Source organism: Enoplosus armatus, chromosome 17 (assembly GCF_043641665.1).
Source record: "Enoplosus armatus isolate fEnoArm2 chromosome 17, fEnoArm2.hap1, whole genome shotgun sequence".
NCBI classification, from domain to species: Eukaryota; Metazoa; Chordata; class Actinopteri; order Centrarchiformes; family Enoplosidae; genus Enoplosus; species Enoplosus armatus.
The window spans coordinates 14,138,264-14,155,177 of NC_092196.1; the positions used below are offsets into that span (position 1 = coordinate 14,138,264).

The window sequence follows — 16,914 nt, forward strand, 5'->3', positions numbered from 1 at the left end:
CAGACCAAGAGAGGGCAAGGGTGGGAGGCCCAGACATAAGCAACAGAAAACAACAGAGGATGACCACACCGAATGAGTAATATAAGTATGATATCAATTTTAATGAGATGGTTCAACAAAACTCAGTAAAAACCAGACTTCCTTGTATATAGGCAAGTATAAATGTTATTTTCACATGAACACAACATTTTCATGAGAAGTAAAAGAATGATGCGTTAATTAAATATTCTACACAACCAGCCTAACTCACAGTGCTGTTACATTCATCTCCTTTACCTTTATTGAAGAAAGACAAATAGTCACATTTACACAGTTACACAGAGGAAAACAGATATCAGTTGCTGTACATACAGTAACATGGCTGAGACACATGTGAAACCAGCCCATCTGTGCTGCTGGGGAGACAGAAGTAATCTGAAGGTGATGGAAGATGTCTGAATGCTACGATGGCTGAGGTACTGGATTTGTATCTGGGGAAAGAAAAGGAATGTATAGGTAATTAAAGTAATACCTCTCAAAGATGATGCAGTACTGAATAATCTGAATAACCAGCATACACACACACCTGTGTTTCTTCAAGAGATCTATCTCTTATGTTTCAATAACTTCTATTCACAATTGTTTATATGTGACCTTGAGTTGCATATGGCCAAGTCCAGCAAAGACTTACCTACACCACTGAGGTCCACTGTCTCTGCACAGCCCAGAAAGCGAGCCACATGTGGTGAGCAGGAGGTAGGTTGGTCCTGGTTTTCTCTCAGACAGCGCTCAAACTCCACAAAGTCCTTGGAACAGTCCTGTCTGATCTTCTGGATCACTGGGCTATCAAAACAAATGGAGGGGTTAGATACAAATGTGACAAAAGAGTCATATGGAAGTGGATGTAAGTATGTTGCCTTACTGTGATGATGTGCACTGTGCAACCTTTATCTTCAGTTCATGACACTTATGCTGCCATGTTGATGGGTTGGAGGCCACACATGACCCATATGCCTCCATTTCTTTATGGCAATACTTTGCCGTGATATCCATAGCAGCCTGCCTGAAAGGTAACAGATGTATGTAAATCAGTCAGTGATTATAGACAATTCCAATGAGCCAGCGGTCATCCACCTGACAAACTTGCTTTAACATGTGTAAGCAACAGAGCTAACGAAATAAAGTAGTTGGATGCAGCCTGATTCACAAAGTAACGTTAGCAAATGTCTTTATTTACAGCATGTGTCTCTAGCTAGACTAGAACATAGTAAATGTAATGTTGCTATGAGCCATATTTAAATGTCTTACATTTTCCTCTTGTAAGCTTGTCTCAAGCGAAGAAACTGATCAATCAAGGTTATAGCACCAGTAGTATTTCGGCATGTGGAACCATGTCTGTACGGCAACTTCACCGTACACACCCATTACTATCTGATTGGATGGAAATCCAAAATTATGAAATAGTTCTTTAATATTATTGGTTCAGGTTTGTGTCAATATCTCACTGTGACTACACCCCTACAATGACGACAAATTTATTAAAGGGGTAGCGACTTAATCGCATAATTGAAGAATTAAACGACAAATGCAATCGACATTTTCTGAAAGAAACCTCTTTATTCACATGTTATATAAAGTTTAACCTAAACGACTGAATTTAACAGTGTGGAAGATAATACGTGTTTGATGTTTTCGGTTCAATCGTGTTGTGCCAAGAGAACATTACGTGTCTTTGCGTGTTTACGTATGCGGAAGCAACGGTCAGAGAACGAGCGATTCAGTAAACGGGCTCTGAAAGCTGGACGAGCACCGCTCCGTGTGTAGAATCGTATTTTTACCGGCTACAGCACGACGGGGTGGTGGTGGATGATAGAGGGGGGCAGAGGAGTGAGCAAAGTACAATGAATGACGCCGAGAAAGAGGAGAGTATGGTTGCAGACGGGATCCAGGGACCGGGTGAGCTGCAAATGGCCCCCTCTGTGAACCACAACCAGCATGACAGCGGCAACGTTACCGGCGACGAGCTGGTGAGCTCGGTGACGCTGTACAGGCGAAGGCCCCGGCTGCTACACGGCACTGTCCTCCCGTTTCTAGCTCTTCTCTACCCAGGCTGGCTGTACGTGTGGTTAGGAGTGTACGGCGCCTCCGAGTATCCGGAGGCAGGCCTCCTGGCGCTAGCCGCTATCGGGATCGCGCACGTCCTCACCGCTCTTTCTGGTTATTGGTCCGTGCACGCGCACTGTTGGCTCACTTGTTCCAAGGTAAACATAAGTTATAACAACAATAATAGTGCGACAGTCTTTTGATATCTCTAGGGAACCCACTGTTTCCACCATACATTGTGTTGGAGGTCAAAGGTCAGGGTCAGCATGAACCCAGGAGCATGTACGAAATCAATGCCTTGCTTAAAGACACTATGGCAGGGTAGGTGTTTGACTTAATGGTTTTAGGAAAGGCCTGTAGGTTCATGGTTGAATTAGAAATGACAAATCTCTAATTGAATGTAACTTTCAATCATCACTGCCACATTTTTATCTTCATCTTAAGCTTTGAACATTTCTCTGGGACTTGTGGACATGATGTCCTTGAATATTTTATTTGGAATATTACATTGGAATATTGCTATGTTTTCTTACGAATGGGCCTTAACTTCTTATTGATCAAGCAGCTGTATGTCAGGTCATGTCTCGTTTGAGAGGGACAAAGCTCCAGAGGCACACACTATACCAAAAATAACACTGACTTGCCACAGTGTGTGAACTTGTCACCTGTTCATTTGGATACACAGGAACCGGACCCAAACAAGGCTACACTGGCAAAGGTCATACCCACCCCCAACAACGGTTTTGCTGAGCTTGTGGCACTACAGAGGGACCAGGTCAGTTCACACATTTACTCTCAGGATGCTCCAAGTTGTCTTAATTTGAAAAATTACCCAGATCTCACATTCTCTGTTTTGACACGTCATTTTATCTTGCCAGTTGTTTGAAATCCACATCAGCTCAGTCACTTCTGTCAAGGCATACTGTAAAACTCTCACTGTTTTCTATTCTCATTTGTGATTTGACTTGTTTTATGACACAATCCCTGACAATATCTTGTGTTCAGGGAAAATCTGAAAAAATACTAATTGGCCTTTCTTTAATGAATACTGGAATTTAAATTTACTTTCTTTCTCTTGTTCTGACCAACAGGGTGAGAATGGCGAGGGCATTCTTTCGTTAGAGTTTCAAAAGATCCGGTACATATTTGACCACAGAGAGAAGAAATGTTTCCTTCCAATAGCATTTCCCATAAGCCACCCAATGGGCTACTTTCAGTCCTGTCGTGGCTACCAGGAGGAGGCCGAACTCAGAGCTGCAGAAAAGCGCTACGGCACCAATCGTGCTGAGATGATGGTTCCAGATTTCCTGGAGCTCTTCAGAGAGAGGGCCACTGCTCCCTTTTTTGTTTTCCAGGTATGTGTGTGTGAATGTTATTTTATAATTTGACTGGTTTTGTTGTAAAAATTGACTTTATAATGTTTAATTTTGTTTGCTTTAGATATGATGTTGTTGACTGTAATAGTGTCTGTATCCATGTGAAGTTATGTTATCTGCCATCCATCAGGTGTTCTGTGTGGGGCTGTGGTGTCTTGACGAATACTGGTACTATAGTGTTTTCACACTGTTCATGCTGGTGGCATTCGAAGCCTCTCTGGTCCAGCAGCAAATGAGGAATATGTCGGAAATCCGCCGCATGGGAAACAAGCCCTACATGATCCAGGTGGGCTTGACTACATTTAAAATTTGTTGTATACAATTTTAAAGTTCTTAACAAACATTTTGTCTTGCATCTCAAAATTCATTATCTACAGTGTACTTCCCATGTATTTAAAGCATCCCAAATTTATTTGATGTATTTTGTGCCAGGTATATCGTAACAGGAAGTGGAGACCTATTTCAAGTGATGAGCTTGTCCCTGGTGACATCGTCTCAATAGGTAAATGTCCTGTCAACGTTTTTATGTCTTTTCAACCCAAACATCAGATAGTCTGTATTAGTGTGTGCTTAAAATATGTATTCTGTGCTTTACAGGACGTTCGCCCCAGGACAACTTGGTACCGTGTGATGTGCTGCTACTCAGGGGCCGTTGCATTGTGGATGAGGCCATGCTGACTGGAGAGTCTGTTCCCCAGATGAAGGTTAGAGGCAAACTAATATACACATGATAACAGAGCTGAGGGCATAGACTTTGGAGGCCTCAATTATTCTAAAGGGCATGGGGTTATTCTGGGGTATCGTAATTACTGCTGAAAATGTGGGGTGTGCAGGAGCCAGTGGAGGACTTGGACCCAGAGCGAATCCTGGACCTTCAGACAGACTCTCGACTCCACATCATCTCTGGGGGCACAAAAGTAGTCCAACATAGCCCCCCTTTAAAGGCCAGTGCTGGACTCAAATGTAAGGGCTAATTCTTAACTTCATTTATCTGCTACCAACAACATATACTGTCTGTTGAGTCAGTGAACTCAACAGTGCATCTATCACCCATCTCCATCATCAAAACAATGTGAAAGCTCATTAATTTTCTCCCTTTATGTGCAGCTGTTGACAACGGCTGTGTGGCCTATGTACTAAGAACAGGATTCTACACGTCTCAGGTGAGGAAGTTGCTTCGTATGTCTATATCACCACACTCCCCTTTTTCTTGTCATGCATTTTAATTCTAGTTTTGACATGCCAGTGTGGGACACATTGGGTCAGCTATGAAAGTGTACTGATTGTGTGTACAAACTTGCCTCCAGGGTAAACTGTTACGGACCATCCTCTTTGGTGTGAAGAGAGTGACGGCAAACAACCTGGAGACTTTCATCTTCATCCTCTTCCTCCTTGTGTTTGCCATTGCTGCAGCTGTTTACGTGTGGGTAGAAGGTGAGGTGCACAGAATCAATTGTTTAACATGTCATTCTTATTTAACACAGACATTATCATAGGCAAAGGGACAGCTAATAGCTGAAGGTGAGGGCATAAATAATATCTAAGTACTATCTCTGTGCTTTGTATTTCTCCCTCAGGGACCAAGGATGTCAGCAGGAACCGCTACAAGCTGTTTCTGGAGTGCACACTAATCCTCACCTCGGTGGTTCCACCAGAACTCCCCATAGAGCTTTCTCTGGCAGTTAACACATCTCTTATCGCCCTGGCTAAACTTTGTATGTTTGTGTGTGCTCCTGTCCTGCATGTGTGTAGAAAATATATTGAGAGACCTCGACAAAGCTTATATTACAAATCTTGTAACAGTGGTTCATTTGAGCTTTCTTTTTCTACTTGTGCTTAGATGTATTCTGTACTGAGCCCTTCCGGATACCATTTGCCGGGAAAGTGGAGGTTTGCTGTTTTGACAAAACAGGAACACTGACCAGTGACAGTCTGGTGGTACGAGGAGTAGCAGGACTCAGGTAAACCCTTCCCACCATTCTTTGTGTTTTACGTTTTAAACAGCATCATTTGTGAAGCACAAACACAAAGCATGCTATCCTATGGTTTAGGTTAATATTTACATTTGCACTGTGTGGAGCGTATCGACTGATGTTTGCGTTTATGACAGAGAAGGCAAAGAGGTGATGCCTGTATCTGAGATCCCAGTTGAGACACACCGGGTGGTGGCCACCTGTCACTCACTGGTCACTCTGGATGACGGACAGCTGGTCGGAGATCCACTGGAGAAGGCCATGCTGACTGCTGCTGACTGGACCCTCACTAAAGGTACAAGGAAATGACCGCCACTAAATGTACAGTGCAGGGCAGTGGCAGGTGTGTGAGAGAACATGTGTATGGTCATGTTTGTGTTGGGCTACATACAGTCACGTGTCCCTCTCAAATTTGCATTTGTTTCTGACTTGCAGTACAATCCTTCAGGTTGCACCAAACATTGCTTGTGTTATGTTCAGCTTGGGGGTCTAATTTGGCACATTGACTCTTGCCTTTTTGACCAGATGAAAAGGTGTTCCCACGTGGCATCAAAACCCAGGGACTTAAGATCCACCAGCGTTTCCACTTTGCAAGTGCTCTGAAGAGGATGTCAGTCCTGGCCTCCTTTGAGAAGCTGGGCTCCACTGACCTCTGCTACGTCTCAACTGTCAAGGGAGCTCCAGAGACACTCAGAGGAATGGTAAACATGGACACCTTCCTTTACACATACATGCTCGAGCCTAACCAAGCGTACCTACTGGTGTTTTAATGTGGCTATGATTGTAGTTTGCAGAATGTCCAGAGAGCTATGATGAAGTCCACAGAGAAATGTCTCGGGAAGGGGCAAGAGTGCTGGCATTGGGTTACAAAGAGATGGGACACCTCAGTCATCAGCAGGTTATTTGTTCATTGTACTCAAAACTACCAGAGATTGCCTGATCTGTCTAACAATAATAGATTTAGTTAGAAACTAAGCTTGATCTTTTTGGGTCTCATAGGTCCGGGAGATGAGTCGCGATGCTCTTGAGTGTGACTTGCATTTCGCCGGTTTCATGGTTGTGTCCTGCCCCCTCAAGAGTGACAGCAAGGCTGTCATCAGAGAGATCCAGGAAGCATCTCATCATGTAAATAAGCTGACAACACACAATTGTGCACACATACTCAAACTGCATGGTTTTAATATGGATAATTCCTCTCCCTCTGCTTTCAGGTGGTGATGATCACAGGTGACAACCCTCTAACGGCCTGCCATGTAGCGAGAGAACTCCACTTCATCCAGAAAGAACACACTCTTATATTGCAGCCAAGCTCCGGTCAGGGTAAGACGAGTAATCACTTTACAGAATTACATGTATTACTCAAGTAAGCCAATGGAGAACAATGTCAGTAATAAAGGTTAAGGGCATAAAGATTCTTGTAGTAATCCATTTGCAATGGGCGTTTTGACCAAGGACATAGACTAAGTGCAGAATCATGCACCTCTGATGTTATTTTGTTTTACAGGTGAGTGGCAGTGGGAGTCCATTGATGGCAGTGTGCGTGTACCACTGCCCCCTCCCTCTGTTCCCTCATTCGTGCGTCAGTTTGACTTGTGTGTAACAGGGGAGGGGCTGGCCAGACTAAGCTGTGACCCTCGGCTACTCCACACACTCTTGCCTCACATACGAGTGTTTGCCCGTGTCAGTCCAAAACAGAAGGTAGGTCCCAAAGCAGCAGCTGTATGTCTCTTGAAAGTTATGTGTTTGGCTTAAGTTGGTTGGTTTAAGGAAATTCACTGCACTGCTAAAAAATCAACAATTAGAAACAGACATTGCATTTCTGGGTCCCATTTAGTGTGTGTGATGTGTTTTTTCCTATAGCCATGGATAACTGGCTGAACATATACAACATGACTGTATGTTGAGGTTTATAAACCACAGCTATGAAGGAGTTAGACAACAGAAAATGTTTAGCTATCTCAAACATCAATAGTCAGTGTCAGATGTTGTGGGTTTTTTCAAAAAGCAAAGGCTTTTTTGAGATCCATCACAGACAAAACAGAGTTTAGACAGATGGTAACTTCAGTAATCTACAATACAACAGCAAAAGACTTGTATTTCAACTATGGGACACCACTCATTTTGTCTGACAGGTAATTGAAACAAACTCAGTGAAGTTTCTCTGGGGGTTGTTGAGAAACATTTTGGGAAATATAGGGAATCAGTATTTTGAGCATGACAGATAGATGGTACTGTATGTAACATTGTAAAAGTATCTAAAGGTGAACTTTCAGGGTGTTTTAGAAGTTATTAGCTATAAAGATGGTCTGTTCTGTTTCAGGAATTTGTGATCACAAGTCTAAAGGGGCTGGGTTATGTGACACTGATGTGTGGTGATGGCACAAATGATGTTGGAGCTCTCAAACACGCCCACATAGGTAAGATTAACCAACATTCAAGACTGAAAGCATGTGTCCCTATGTATGACCCCAACAGTGTGTAGTGATGATCGTTTTTTCCTCAGGTGTTGCTCTGTTAGCCAACGCGCCTGAGCGCATGCCTGAGAAAAGGAAACGGGGGAGAGAAAAGGAGCCGTCCCCAGCAGAATCAAGACCGTTACCACCTGTTAGTTCAGGAGTTAAACTGACTTCCAGGGCAGCCAGGCAGAGGGTGATGGCCCAGAGAGAAGAGCAGCTGGCAGCACAAAAGGTGTGTGTCTTTAGGAAGAGCCTTCTTCCTGATTCTTAAGGGAATAGTGTACCAATAACTTAAATTCCATCTTTTTTTCCTCCGTACAGCAACTGAGACTCGGTAATGTTCACAGGATGACCGAATGTAGCATGCTAGCCTGCAGTCCTTCACTTTAGCCTCCTCCCCAGTTACCAACATTAACAAAACCATCTATTTATAGCTCAAAAAAGAGAATAAATGTGCAGTAGAGTTGTAGTGCAATGGTCTAAACATCAGGGTTTATTCTGTAACAGGAAAGGATCAGTCAAGTCTTACGTGAGCTTGAAGAGGATCAGGTACAAGTTGTGAAACTGGGTGATGCCTCCATTGCTGCCCCCTTCACCTCAAAACTCTCCTCCATACAATGCAGTGAGTAACTCTTGTTAATAATTTCAGCTCTTGACACAGTTTACAAAGACCTGAACATAAAGCTGCTTCCCACCTCTGAAACCTGTCACTTTGTCTCTCTCCCCAGTCTGCCATGTAATAAAGCAAGGCCGTTGCACTCTGGTGACAACACTCCAGATGTTCAAGATCCTCGCTCTCAATGCCCTGGTGCTGGCCTACAGCCAGTCTGTACTCTACCTCGAGGGGGTCAAGTTCAGCGATTTCCAGGCGACCCTGCAGGGCCTGCTCTTGGCTGGATGCTTCCTCTTCATCTCTAGATCAAAGGTGAGAATTTATGTAAGAAAATACAGGCCCTACATGTTCCTGATTGATAGTTCTTCTAGCAAGGTAATCTTTACTGAACGCTTTTCTTCTACCATGACACATGTTGATTGTTTTTCACAGAAACCAAATTAATGATCTTTTTTTCTACATTTATACAGCCACTGAAAACGTTGTCTCAAGAGCGGCCCTTACCAAACATCTTCAATCTTTACACAGTGTTGACTGTGCTGCTGCAGTTTGCTGTTCACTTTTGTAGTCTGGTGTACCTTTACAAAGAGGCACAAAGTAGAAGTCCACCCAGGTAAATCACAGTAACACAGAAGGAGAGAGAGAACAAACAGCAGTTCTGCTTTACAAGTTAAATATTTACATTAATAACATTACATTAATACCACTATAATAACATTTCACTTGTCCTTTCTCTCTTGTAGTGTGGAGCAGTTTGCAGATCTATATAAAGAGTTTGAACCCAGTCTAATTAACAGCACCGTGTATATAATGTCCATGGCCATGCAGATGGCCACCTTTGCCATTAACTATAAGGTATTTATTCTTAATACCAGTAGTATTTGTCGTCTCTGCATTCTTTGTAGTATATTAGACTCACAGCATTTCTTGTTGTGTCCTATAGGGTCACCCCTTCATGGAGTCTCTCAGCGAGAATCGACCATTACTTTGGAGTATCGCTCTGTCAGGTTTAGCGATTGTGGGACTTCTTACTGGTTCCTCACCAGAATTCAACGAACAGTTTGCTCTTGTAGATATTCCAACTGAGGTGAGCTGACATTATTTTACTATGAATTGTTTTGTTATAATAGCCTTGTAATAATGATGTACCCTGTGAGGTAACCTGCTTCCTGTTTACTTCCTTGCAGTTCAAATTAATCATTGCCCAGGTTCTGGTGGTGGACTTTGTCGCCGCTCTGCTGGTGGACCGTGTCCTGCAGTTTCTTCTAGGCAAAGGAACTCTCAGGCTGCCTTCTTGAACTCAGTGCCAACAGCAACCGCTGCCCTTACCAACCAAACTGTAAAGGGAGAGAAGACTTTAGGGGAGGAAGAGAATTAAAGCTGTTGTGACATACACAAGACAGCTGAGACAGTCATGGTGTGCAGTACTGTACACTCTGTGTATCCCTTCCTTCGTCCTGCTCTGCCCCCATCTGTGTTTCTATATTTTCATCAGCTCTGTTTTTCAATTCTCTTTCGTTTTTCTTCATAACTCTTGATTTTTTTCTACATCTCTCTTTCTTCATCTGTCCCTCCTCGCTGCTACACAAGGCCATGAAGACAGCAGTATTGAGTGGAGTGCGAGACTGTGTGCCAGCCAGTGAGACATACAGGCACACAAAAGGGGCATTCTCCAAGAGAATTGCAAAAGTGTTTTTGGTTGTTTTTGATTCCTCTCCTTGATTTTGTAAAAAGTGAAAAACATCTCTAACAGACTTATAAAGACTTACAGATACAAATTATGAAGTCTGTCAAATGTTTTCTCAAGTACAAGTACTGATATGTCTGCATATGGACAGGATGAGCATGTCCAACTGGTCATGAGCTGTTCTGTTCCCAGAAAAAGGTAAGTAAAGCTTGATCAGGGTGTAACAATATAGTGTAACTGTACAAAGAAAGACATTCATCTAATGAAACCTTTTATCTCATGGGACACCTGACGCTGGCCCAAAACAAACAAATGTGCCATTTCATTAAGCATCAGTGGACCGAAGAAAAGACTTGAAACTTGTGAACTTTGTGTTTCTGATCTTAACTACCAAACATTATTTTCTCAGGAAATCAGCCATAGGAGATCAGTTTGCTATTTGTCTTTGATATGAATTTACATAAACTTTTGTTTGATGAACAAACTAGAGCAGCTTTGTGTTGCTGCTACAAATTGTATCAATTGGAGTCTTAATGATTTGTTGAAAACAACCTAAAGATTACAAAGAGAAAAACTAAATATTCATATACACACATTCAAGAGGCTGTCAGTCAAAGTAGTTTTTGGAGAAATGGGCTCCAGCCTCTCATTAGCAATCGTTGGGACTGCTATTTTCTGTTCAATTAATAAAAAGAAGCTGAGTCATACATTTTAGACAAAAACCTGGTGCATAGTAATTTTCTCATTGTCCAAATTATACAGTGATTAATATAATAGGATCTCTGAAGACCAGTATATCTCTTGTAGAAAGAACGATAAGAATTTACTGACTTCTCAGTAGTACATTTAGCTACTTATTATGAATCATCCAATTTCCAAAGCCTCCCTTTTACAGTTAAAGAATGTAAAAAAAATAGTAGGGTTGTTATGTTTGAGCATGTGTTTTACTGTCAACAAGCCTATTTTTCAAAACAGAATAACAAGAAGAAAGAAGCAGTTTAACCTTTTCTTTCACCTCTTTCATTTGAATTGTATTGTAACACTTGAATGACAAGTAGTCTGAGAAGAGGGCCATTTTAGGTAGTATTCATGACTGAACTTACACTAAGCAGATAACGCTGCTATTTTGCTACAAACTACAACAAATAGCCAGCAGTTGGGAAACGCCATAAAGGAGGTCAAAGCCGCTCCCATGAGGCGATTTGCCTTTGTGTATATATACATACATAGTCACCATGCCTTTATGCCTTGTTTGCAGCTTGCGCTTGTGTTACAATACACTACATTTCCCATAGTGCTCAGGTCAGTAGATGGGTTTGGCTTGTTGTGCGCGCGCTGAGAGGAAAAACATTTGAAAGAAAAAATGGCGGAAAAACATTTTAAAGATGGACAAGACGGGTTTGTATGCTTTTCTTTTTTACGACAAACGATTTAACATTAAAAGTTTGCTATTGAGAAGAATTCAATAAAGCATTTTTCGGCTAACGCTAAATTGTTATCCGAGTTTTTGTCAAAGCAAATTATTGTTGCTCTGCAGTGCTTAACAGTGTTAGCGAAACACAGTAGTAACTTAATTTTTATTAGTACTGATTAATGCTATTCTGTACATGATGTACGTAACGTTAGCATGAAATTCACAAACGTTTCTTGCAGTTGCGGAACTGTGGCCGTTGCTGATACCCAGTATGAGGTATGAGTACATTTAACTGACGGCTAATCCTACATCCATAAGCTAACCATGCTACTGTGTCACTGCTAATTTACTTTGCTCTGTGTTCTATCTCTTTATACCAAGGTCAACTCAGGGAAACAGACATCGAAAAGATGCTCCACAAGCCCCTGCACAGGTCCCCCTCACAAATCTCCCCGTACTGACTTCATATCACCCACTACACAGACGCCAGATACAGGGGAAGTACATTCAGAAACAGACAAACAAGAAATGCTGACAGAAAACACGGAGGGTCCTTCAAGTCCCACTGTGAGGCCCACTGCACGGAGGAAATCCTGGAGGAGAGCCACCATAACCCGACGCTCTCTCCCTGCCCTTCCCAACCCATACCAGGGTGAGATGTCTGGCTTTCTTTTACCTTGTAATTAGGAAGAAAATGTCAAAGGGTTTTTTTGGGCAATGTACATGTATTTATTCATGTGTTGTAGTTTTATGCAGGAGCATAAGTACATCCTTACCACAGCAAGAGAGGCTCGAGAAATTAATGGAGGCTTCAATGAGGGTGAGTGTGGTAGAAAGTATTATGGTAAATTAATTGTGACCAACTTGAACAAGTAAATAAGTGGGTACTGTAGGTTACTTTTCCTCTCATTGATATTGGCTGTTTGAATTAAAGATAGTTTTTCACTTAACTGACAATATTTAGAAAGATGATGAATTAAAAAAGGAACTCGTTGGTGTTTAACAAATAAATGAGCATGTGCTCTGGTACTGAATTGCAAGTAATAACTTGAGATTTTGCATTGTAATAAAACTTAAGAGAGATATCAAATGTGATGGTTTTAGTTAGGAGTACCGACCTACTGTGCGTAAGATGCCCTAATGAATTACTCATGAACATAATGTTTGAGCCATTATGAGTAGACTGTAAGGGCTCTTGGTTGCATTAGGTTAGAGGGAAACATACAGTTAATTTTAATTAGACATAACTAAAATCCCTGGTGTCTAATCACCTCTGCTTATTCTCTAGCTGGCAATAGAAAGAACTCAAAATTCACTGCAGTCAGTGCCGAACACCTCACTGGAGTCTTTTCAAAAACAAGGTTAGTGCACTTGCACTGCTTAATTTGGTACATATTTCATGGAGCTCTTTATTTTAATTGAATAGCTGTCATAGAAGTATTCAGTTATAGTTCTTTGTCTCTGTTCTGTGTCTTCCTTGGTGCAGTTGAGCACATGCAGAAAGAGTGGGCTTGTCTGGCCAAAACCATGCGCAGTGAACCACGGGGTCATCAACTCCCTGCTAGTGCAGCCAGGTATTGTAGTTTTTTATTTTTTCAGTACTCTGCATGTATTATAATGATTGTTTTCTTTGTTTTACCTACAAATTGATATTTATACTGCATTAAGCCTCTATTATTTACTTTCAGCTCTAGTGGTCCTGCAGTGCAAAGAGCCATGGAAAAGGTCCAGAAAGCCATCAACAGGCATGTTGTTGTTAATATCACTATAGTGCATACAAAGTATTCATACAAGACATACATTCAGACTTACCACGAGTTCTTTTTTTTTACTGGTCTGTGTTGTGTTTTAGGCTCCAGGCTGAAAGTGAATCTTGGGAGGCACTGTTGAACAAACACCAGAGTAAAGCAGAGGAATTGGAAAGGTGAATTGAGGAATACTGTTACAATACTCTGTTATAGTATGTCAATATTGTCTTCTTAATTTTATAATGTCTTCTTTATTCATTGCAGGAAAGTGGAGCAGGGCCAGGAGAGAAGCGTATCATTAGACTCTACATCTGTGGCCCAGTCCACACAGTACCAGTTCATACAGAGTAAACCTGACTACCACGGTCTCCTTTGCAGACAACAGCCCATGCTTCACACAATGGCAATGATTGTATGTTTGAAATTAGATTTTTTAGATCATTACTAAAACAATCATAAACATATCAATAGTCACTTTTTTATTGCAAAAGCTGAAATCTGTTTATAATTACTCTATCATTATTATATAACAAAAAAATGGAGGAATTTCCACTTGGCTGTGACAGTGATGAAACACAAAGCAGATGCTACTAGATGTTTATGGGCAGCTTAAATGCTGTCCACAAGAAAGGCAAAATAATTGCCTTACTTTTTTAGGTGGGGGGAATTCATTCCCTTTCTTGTGGACAGCACCAAAGTTGGCACATTTGAGGGGTTTGAGACATTCTCTATCCACTGCGGCTCAGAAATGTTTAGCAGCTTAGTGATAGTGCCAATTTATTAAATGATAAATTCACATTGAAGCTATCTGATCAAACGATCACAATTCACTTTGCTAGATAATAATAACAAAGTTGATGTGAGATAACATAAGTAGTGCAATATCTATACTTCTTTGCCTTATTTGCTGTAGTTTTATTGCAGCAACGTATGTTCAGTGCTTTTAAAGGCACTGAAAACATATTTTTCTATTTTGTACTATGAGTGATGGAGTCCTACAAGAACACAATTTTCTGCCAAAGTCAGAACAGTTTTGTTTTTTTCACACGAGAGATTTCTGTTTTACTCCTTGGTTGAAAAAAGCCAAGTTGATGTCACATATTTCCATGCTGTACCCTTAATAATAACTATGGATGTTTGTTTTTTTATCAAACTCTCATTGGTTATTTTTTTCATGAATGTTTATTGCAAAAGGAAATGGCACGTTTTTAAGGGCTTTTAGTCCACTGATCATCCTATCATCAGACCTGTTGAAAAACAATTAACATCTGTACTGAATTTATTCATGCTACATCATGTGATGTAATCATTTATTCCTTTTTTATGTGTAGATGGACACTCAGTGTAAGATGGTAAGAGAGCTTCTGTCCATCAAGGAGCAGTCACAGTTATTGGTGAAAGAGACCAGTGGACGACTGGGTAATGATTTTATTCGTCTTTAATCTTTTCTATGGAATAAACAATGTCGTAATTTGGCATTTAATGTTACTTTTTCTTACCAGCGGCAGAGGCCGGATTCCAGGATCTTTCACCTGACCTCATCAGGAACCTTATGGCAGCACCTTTATCCTCTGCAACGACCTAGTCACTCTGGCGGGAGGCAAGCACAAGCAATCAATCATCTGGTGGACCATGTCTCTTTATGACTTGTATATGAAGCTCATAAATGTGTCCTTTCTTGTAATTTCGCTGTTATTTGATTTGGAAATGTATAATTTCTTTGATCTGTCTTTGTTGTCTCGTTTTATAACAATGTAAGCTCTAATGTTATGTTTTCTGTGTCGAATAGAACCATTTCTCTCCGCAGCAGCTAGTTCAGGTAATCCATGTGTTTGACCAGCAGGTGGCAGTAGCTGGTTATATAAAATTGTGACAAGCTTTGTGAATGGCCGGAGTGGATTTTTCTGTTCAGCCTTAAGTGCGTTGTCACCTGTAAAACCTGAAACTGTTAAGACTAGACTGTCAGCTGTTAGAACTTAAGTAACAAACAAATGTTTCAGAAAACTTTGGCAAAACTGCAAAACAATGTTATTGGTCATTTATAAAATTAACAAAGAAATTCCTCACCTCTTGGAGAGACACTTAAGACAGGTTATTAGCTTGTCTAAAGTGATCTGTTGTCTTGAAATGTTCAAATGTAATGATGTATCGGAAACCAAAACTGGTTTGTCTATAAAATGCACGGTTTAAATTTTGAAGTCATGGGATGTAGTGTCATTTTTAAGTGGTTTGATTGCCACTATTTTATAAATATCCTTAAACGAGACTATGCAAAGAGTAGCACAACCCTGTTAGTGTACCTGGTGTCATTTTCAAATAAGTGTCATTAATCTTGTGAAGAAGTCGGCCAATTTTTCAATTGGAATTGACCAGACAATAGGAAAACATTAACTATAACAATTATGAAACTGTGGGCAAAACAAGAGTTTGAATACAGAATGACTCTGCTCTGCAGTTTGCCTATAGTCTTTAATTTATGTAAAGTCCTTTTTATGTACTCACCCTCAGTCATATTTACTCTCTTTTTGGTGCTGCATCTATTTCACTTCATCAGTGTCCCCTGACCATTCAGGAGGAGGCCCCTCCCCCACGGTGACTCACCCCCATCTCTTGCATTTGGCTGGGTCACTGATGCAGAACGAAGCTTTGACATTGTACCAGTCAGTCAAAGCTTTGTTCGCTATCACCCCTATCTCTTGGACCCATTCACTCATTAATGTTCATACATAATCTGTTTCTCTGATGATTACAGCAAGAAGAAAGCCCTTTTACCCCATAAAAAAGAGTGAATGACTTTCTGTGCTATGCAGTTATGATTTCCAACATGGAGTATGGTGAATTTTCCTTGTTCAAGAGAGTGACTAGAGAGCACAGGGACAAGCAAAGAGAAGACAAGTGGGATTGTGACCGTGAGAGTCGTGAGTAAGGGAGGATGGTGCACAGCAGGAGAGATCGATTCTTATTTAGATGAAAATGAGGCTTGATGCTTGTGGGGTGAGGAGGGCAGCTTTAGCATCCAAATGAATAGAAGTTTCACAGAAATGATCCTTAACTGAATCACCAACAACAAAACAAAGAAGTTTACAAAGCCACTGACAAAGTCTTTTTACTTTCGAGGAAGGTGTCTCTTGACAGTGAGACACTTTGGGGTTTGATGGTAACCCCTGCAGCTACTCACAAATGTATGATAAACTGTCGCTTTTAACAACCTCAATGACCGCAGCAAATGGCATGTTGGAGGTCAATCGTTAAGTGTTTGATTTGGATGCAATGCATATTTGGATAAAGGTGCCTTGGGTGTGACCAGGCTCTCTGGGTTCCGTGTTTGTAGAGTATTATTAGAAAGAAAGAAAAGCAGGGTTCTTTTTGCTTGGCTTATATATGAACTTTGTGTTTTTCTACTTAAACCCTGTGTTTATAAGATTGGAGGTTTAGTTGTGGTAAGGATAATGTTTTTAAAGGGTTAAAATCCACTGCTTGGTATAACAACCGAGAAACCTGAATTGTGACTTGTACTATATGCACATGCAAAGAACAATTACTGTTTAGGTTTACTGTATTCTCT

At 41.1% G+C, this 16,914-nt stretch overlaps 2 protein-coding genes and 1 long non-coding RNA gene across 3 annotated transcripts; 2 read left to right on the plus strand and 1 right to left on the minus strand.

The window, feature by feature from the left end:
* Nucleotides 1–235: 235 nt before the first annotated feature.
* Nucleotides 236–1,355, minus strand: LOC139300745 (coiled-coil-helix-coiled-coil-helix domain-containing protein 5). Its single transcript, XM_070923927.1, has 4 exons — nucleotides 1,288–1,355; nucleotides 902–1,042; nucleotides 671–822; nucleotides 236–470 (listed from the first exon to the last, which is right to left on the minus strand). Coding segments are annotated over exons 1-4 (324 nt in total). The 5' UTR covers nucleotides 1,290–1,355; the 3' UTR covers nucleotides 236–441.
* Nucleotides 1,356–1,880: 525 nt separating this feature from the next.
* Nucleotides 1,881–10,272, plus strand: atp13a1 (ATPase 13A1). The gene is made up of 25 exons (XM_070923400.1): nucleotides 1,881–2,240; nucleotides 2,768–2,857; nucleotides 3,174–3,437; nucleotides 3,589–3,744; nucleotides 3,891–3,960; nucleotides 4,056–4,162; nucleotides 4,292–4,421; nucleotides 4,566–4,621; nucleotides 4,766–4,892; nucleotides 5,036–5,173; nucleotides 5,299–5,419; nucleotides 5,569–5,726; nucleotides 5,957–6,132; nucleotides 6,219–6,329; nucleotides 6,431–6,556; nucleotides 6,643–6,751; nucleotides 6,936–7,129; nucleotides 7,752–7,848; nucleotides 7,935–8,119; nucleotides 8,395–8,509; nucleotides 8,616–8,812; nucleotides 8,971–9,113; nucleotides 9,244–9,355; nucleotides 9,444–9,587; nucleotides 9,688–10,272. The coding sequence occupies exons 1-25, from the start codon at nucleotides 1,881–1,883 to the stop codon at nucleotides 9,796–9,798; spliced, it is 3,597 nt and encodes a 1,198-aa protein (XP_070779501.1). The 3' UTR covers nucleotides 9,799–10,272.
* A 3,366-nt stretch (nucleotides 10,273–13,638) lies between these two features.
* Nucleotides 13,639–15,528, plus strand: LOC139300794 (uncharacterized). Its single transcript, XR_011598853.1, has 3 exons — nucleotides 13,639–13,761; nucleotides 14,681–14,768; nucleotides 14,852–15,528. It is a non-coding gene; the product is annotated as an uncharacterized lncRNA (long non-coding RNA).
* The last annotated feature ends 1,386 nt before the right edge of the window (nucleotides 15,529–16,914 follow it).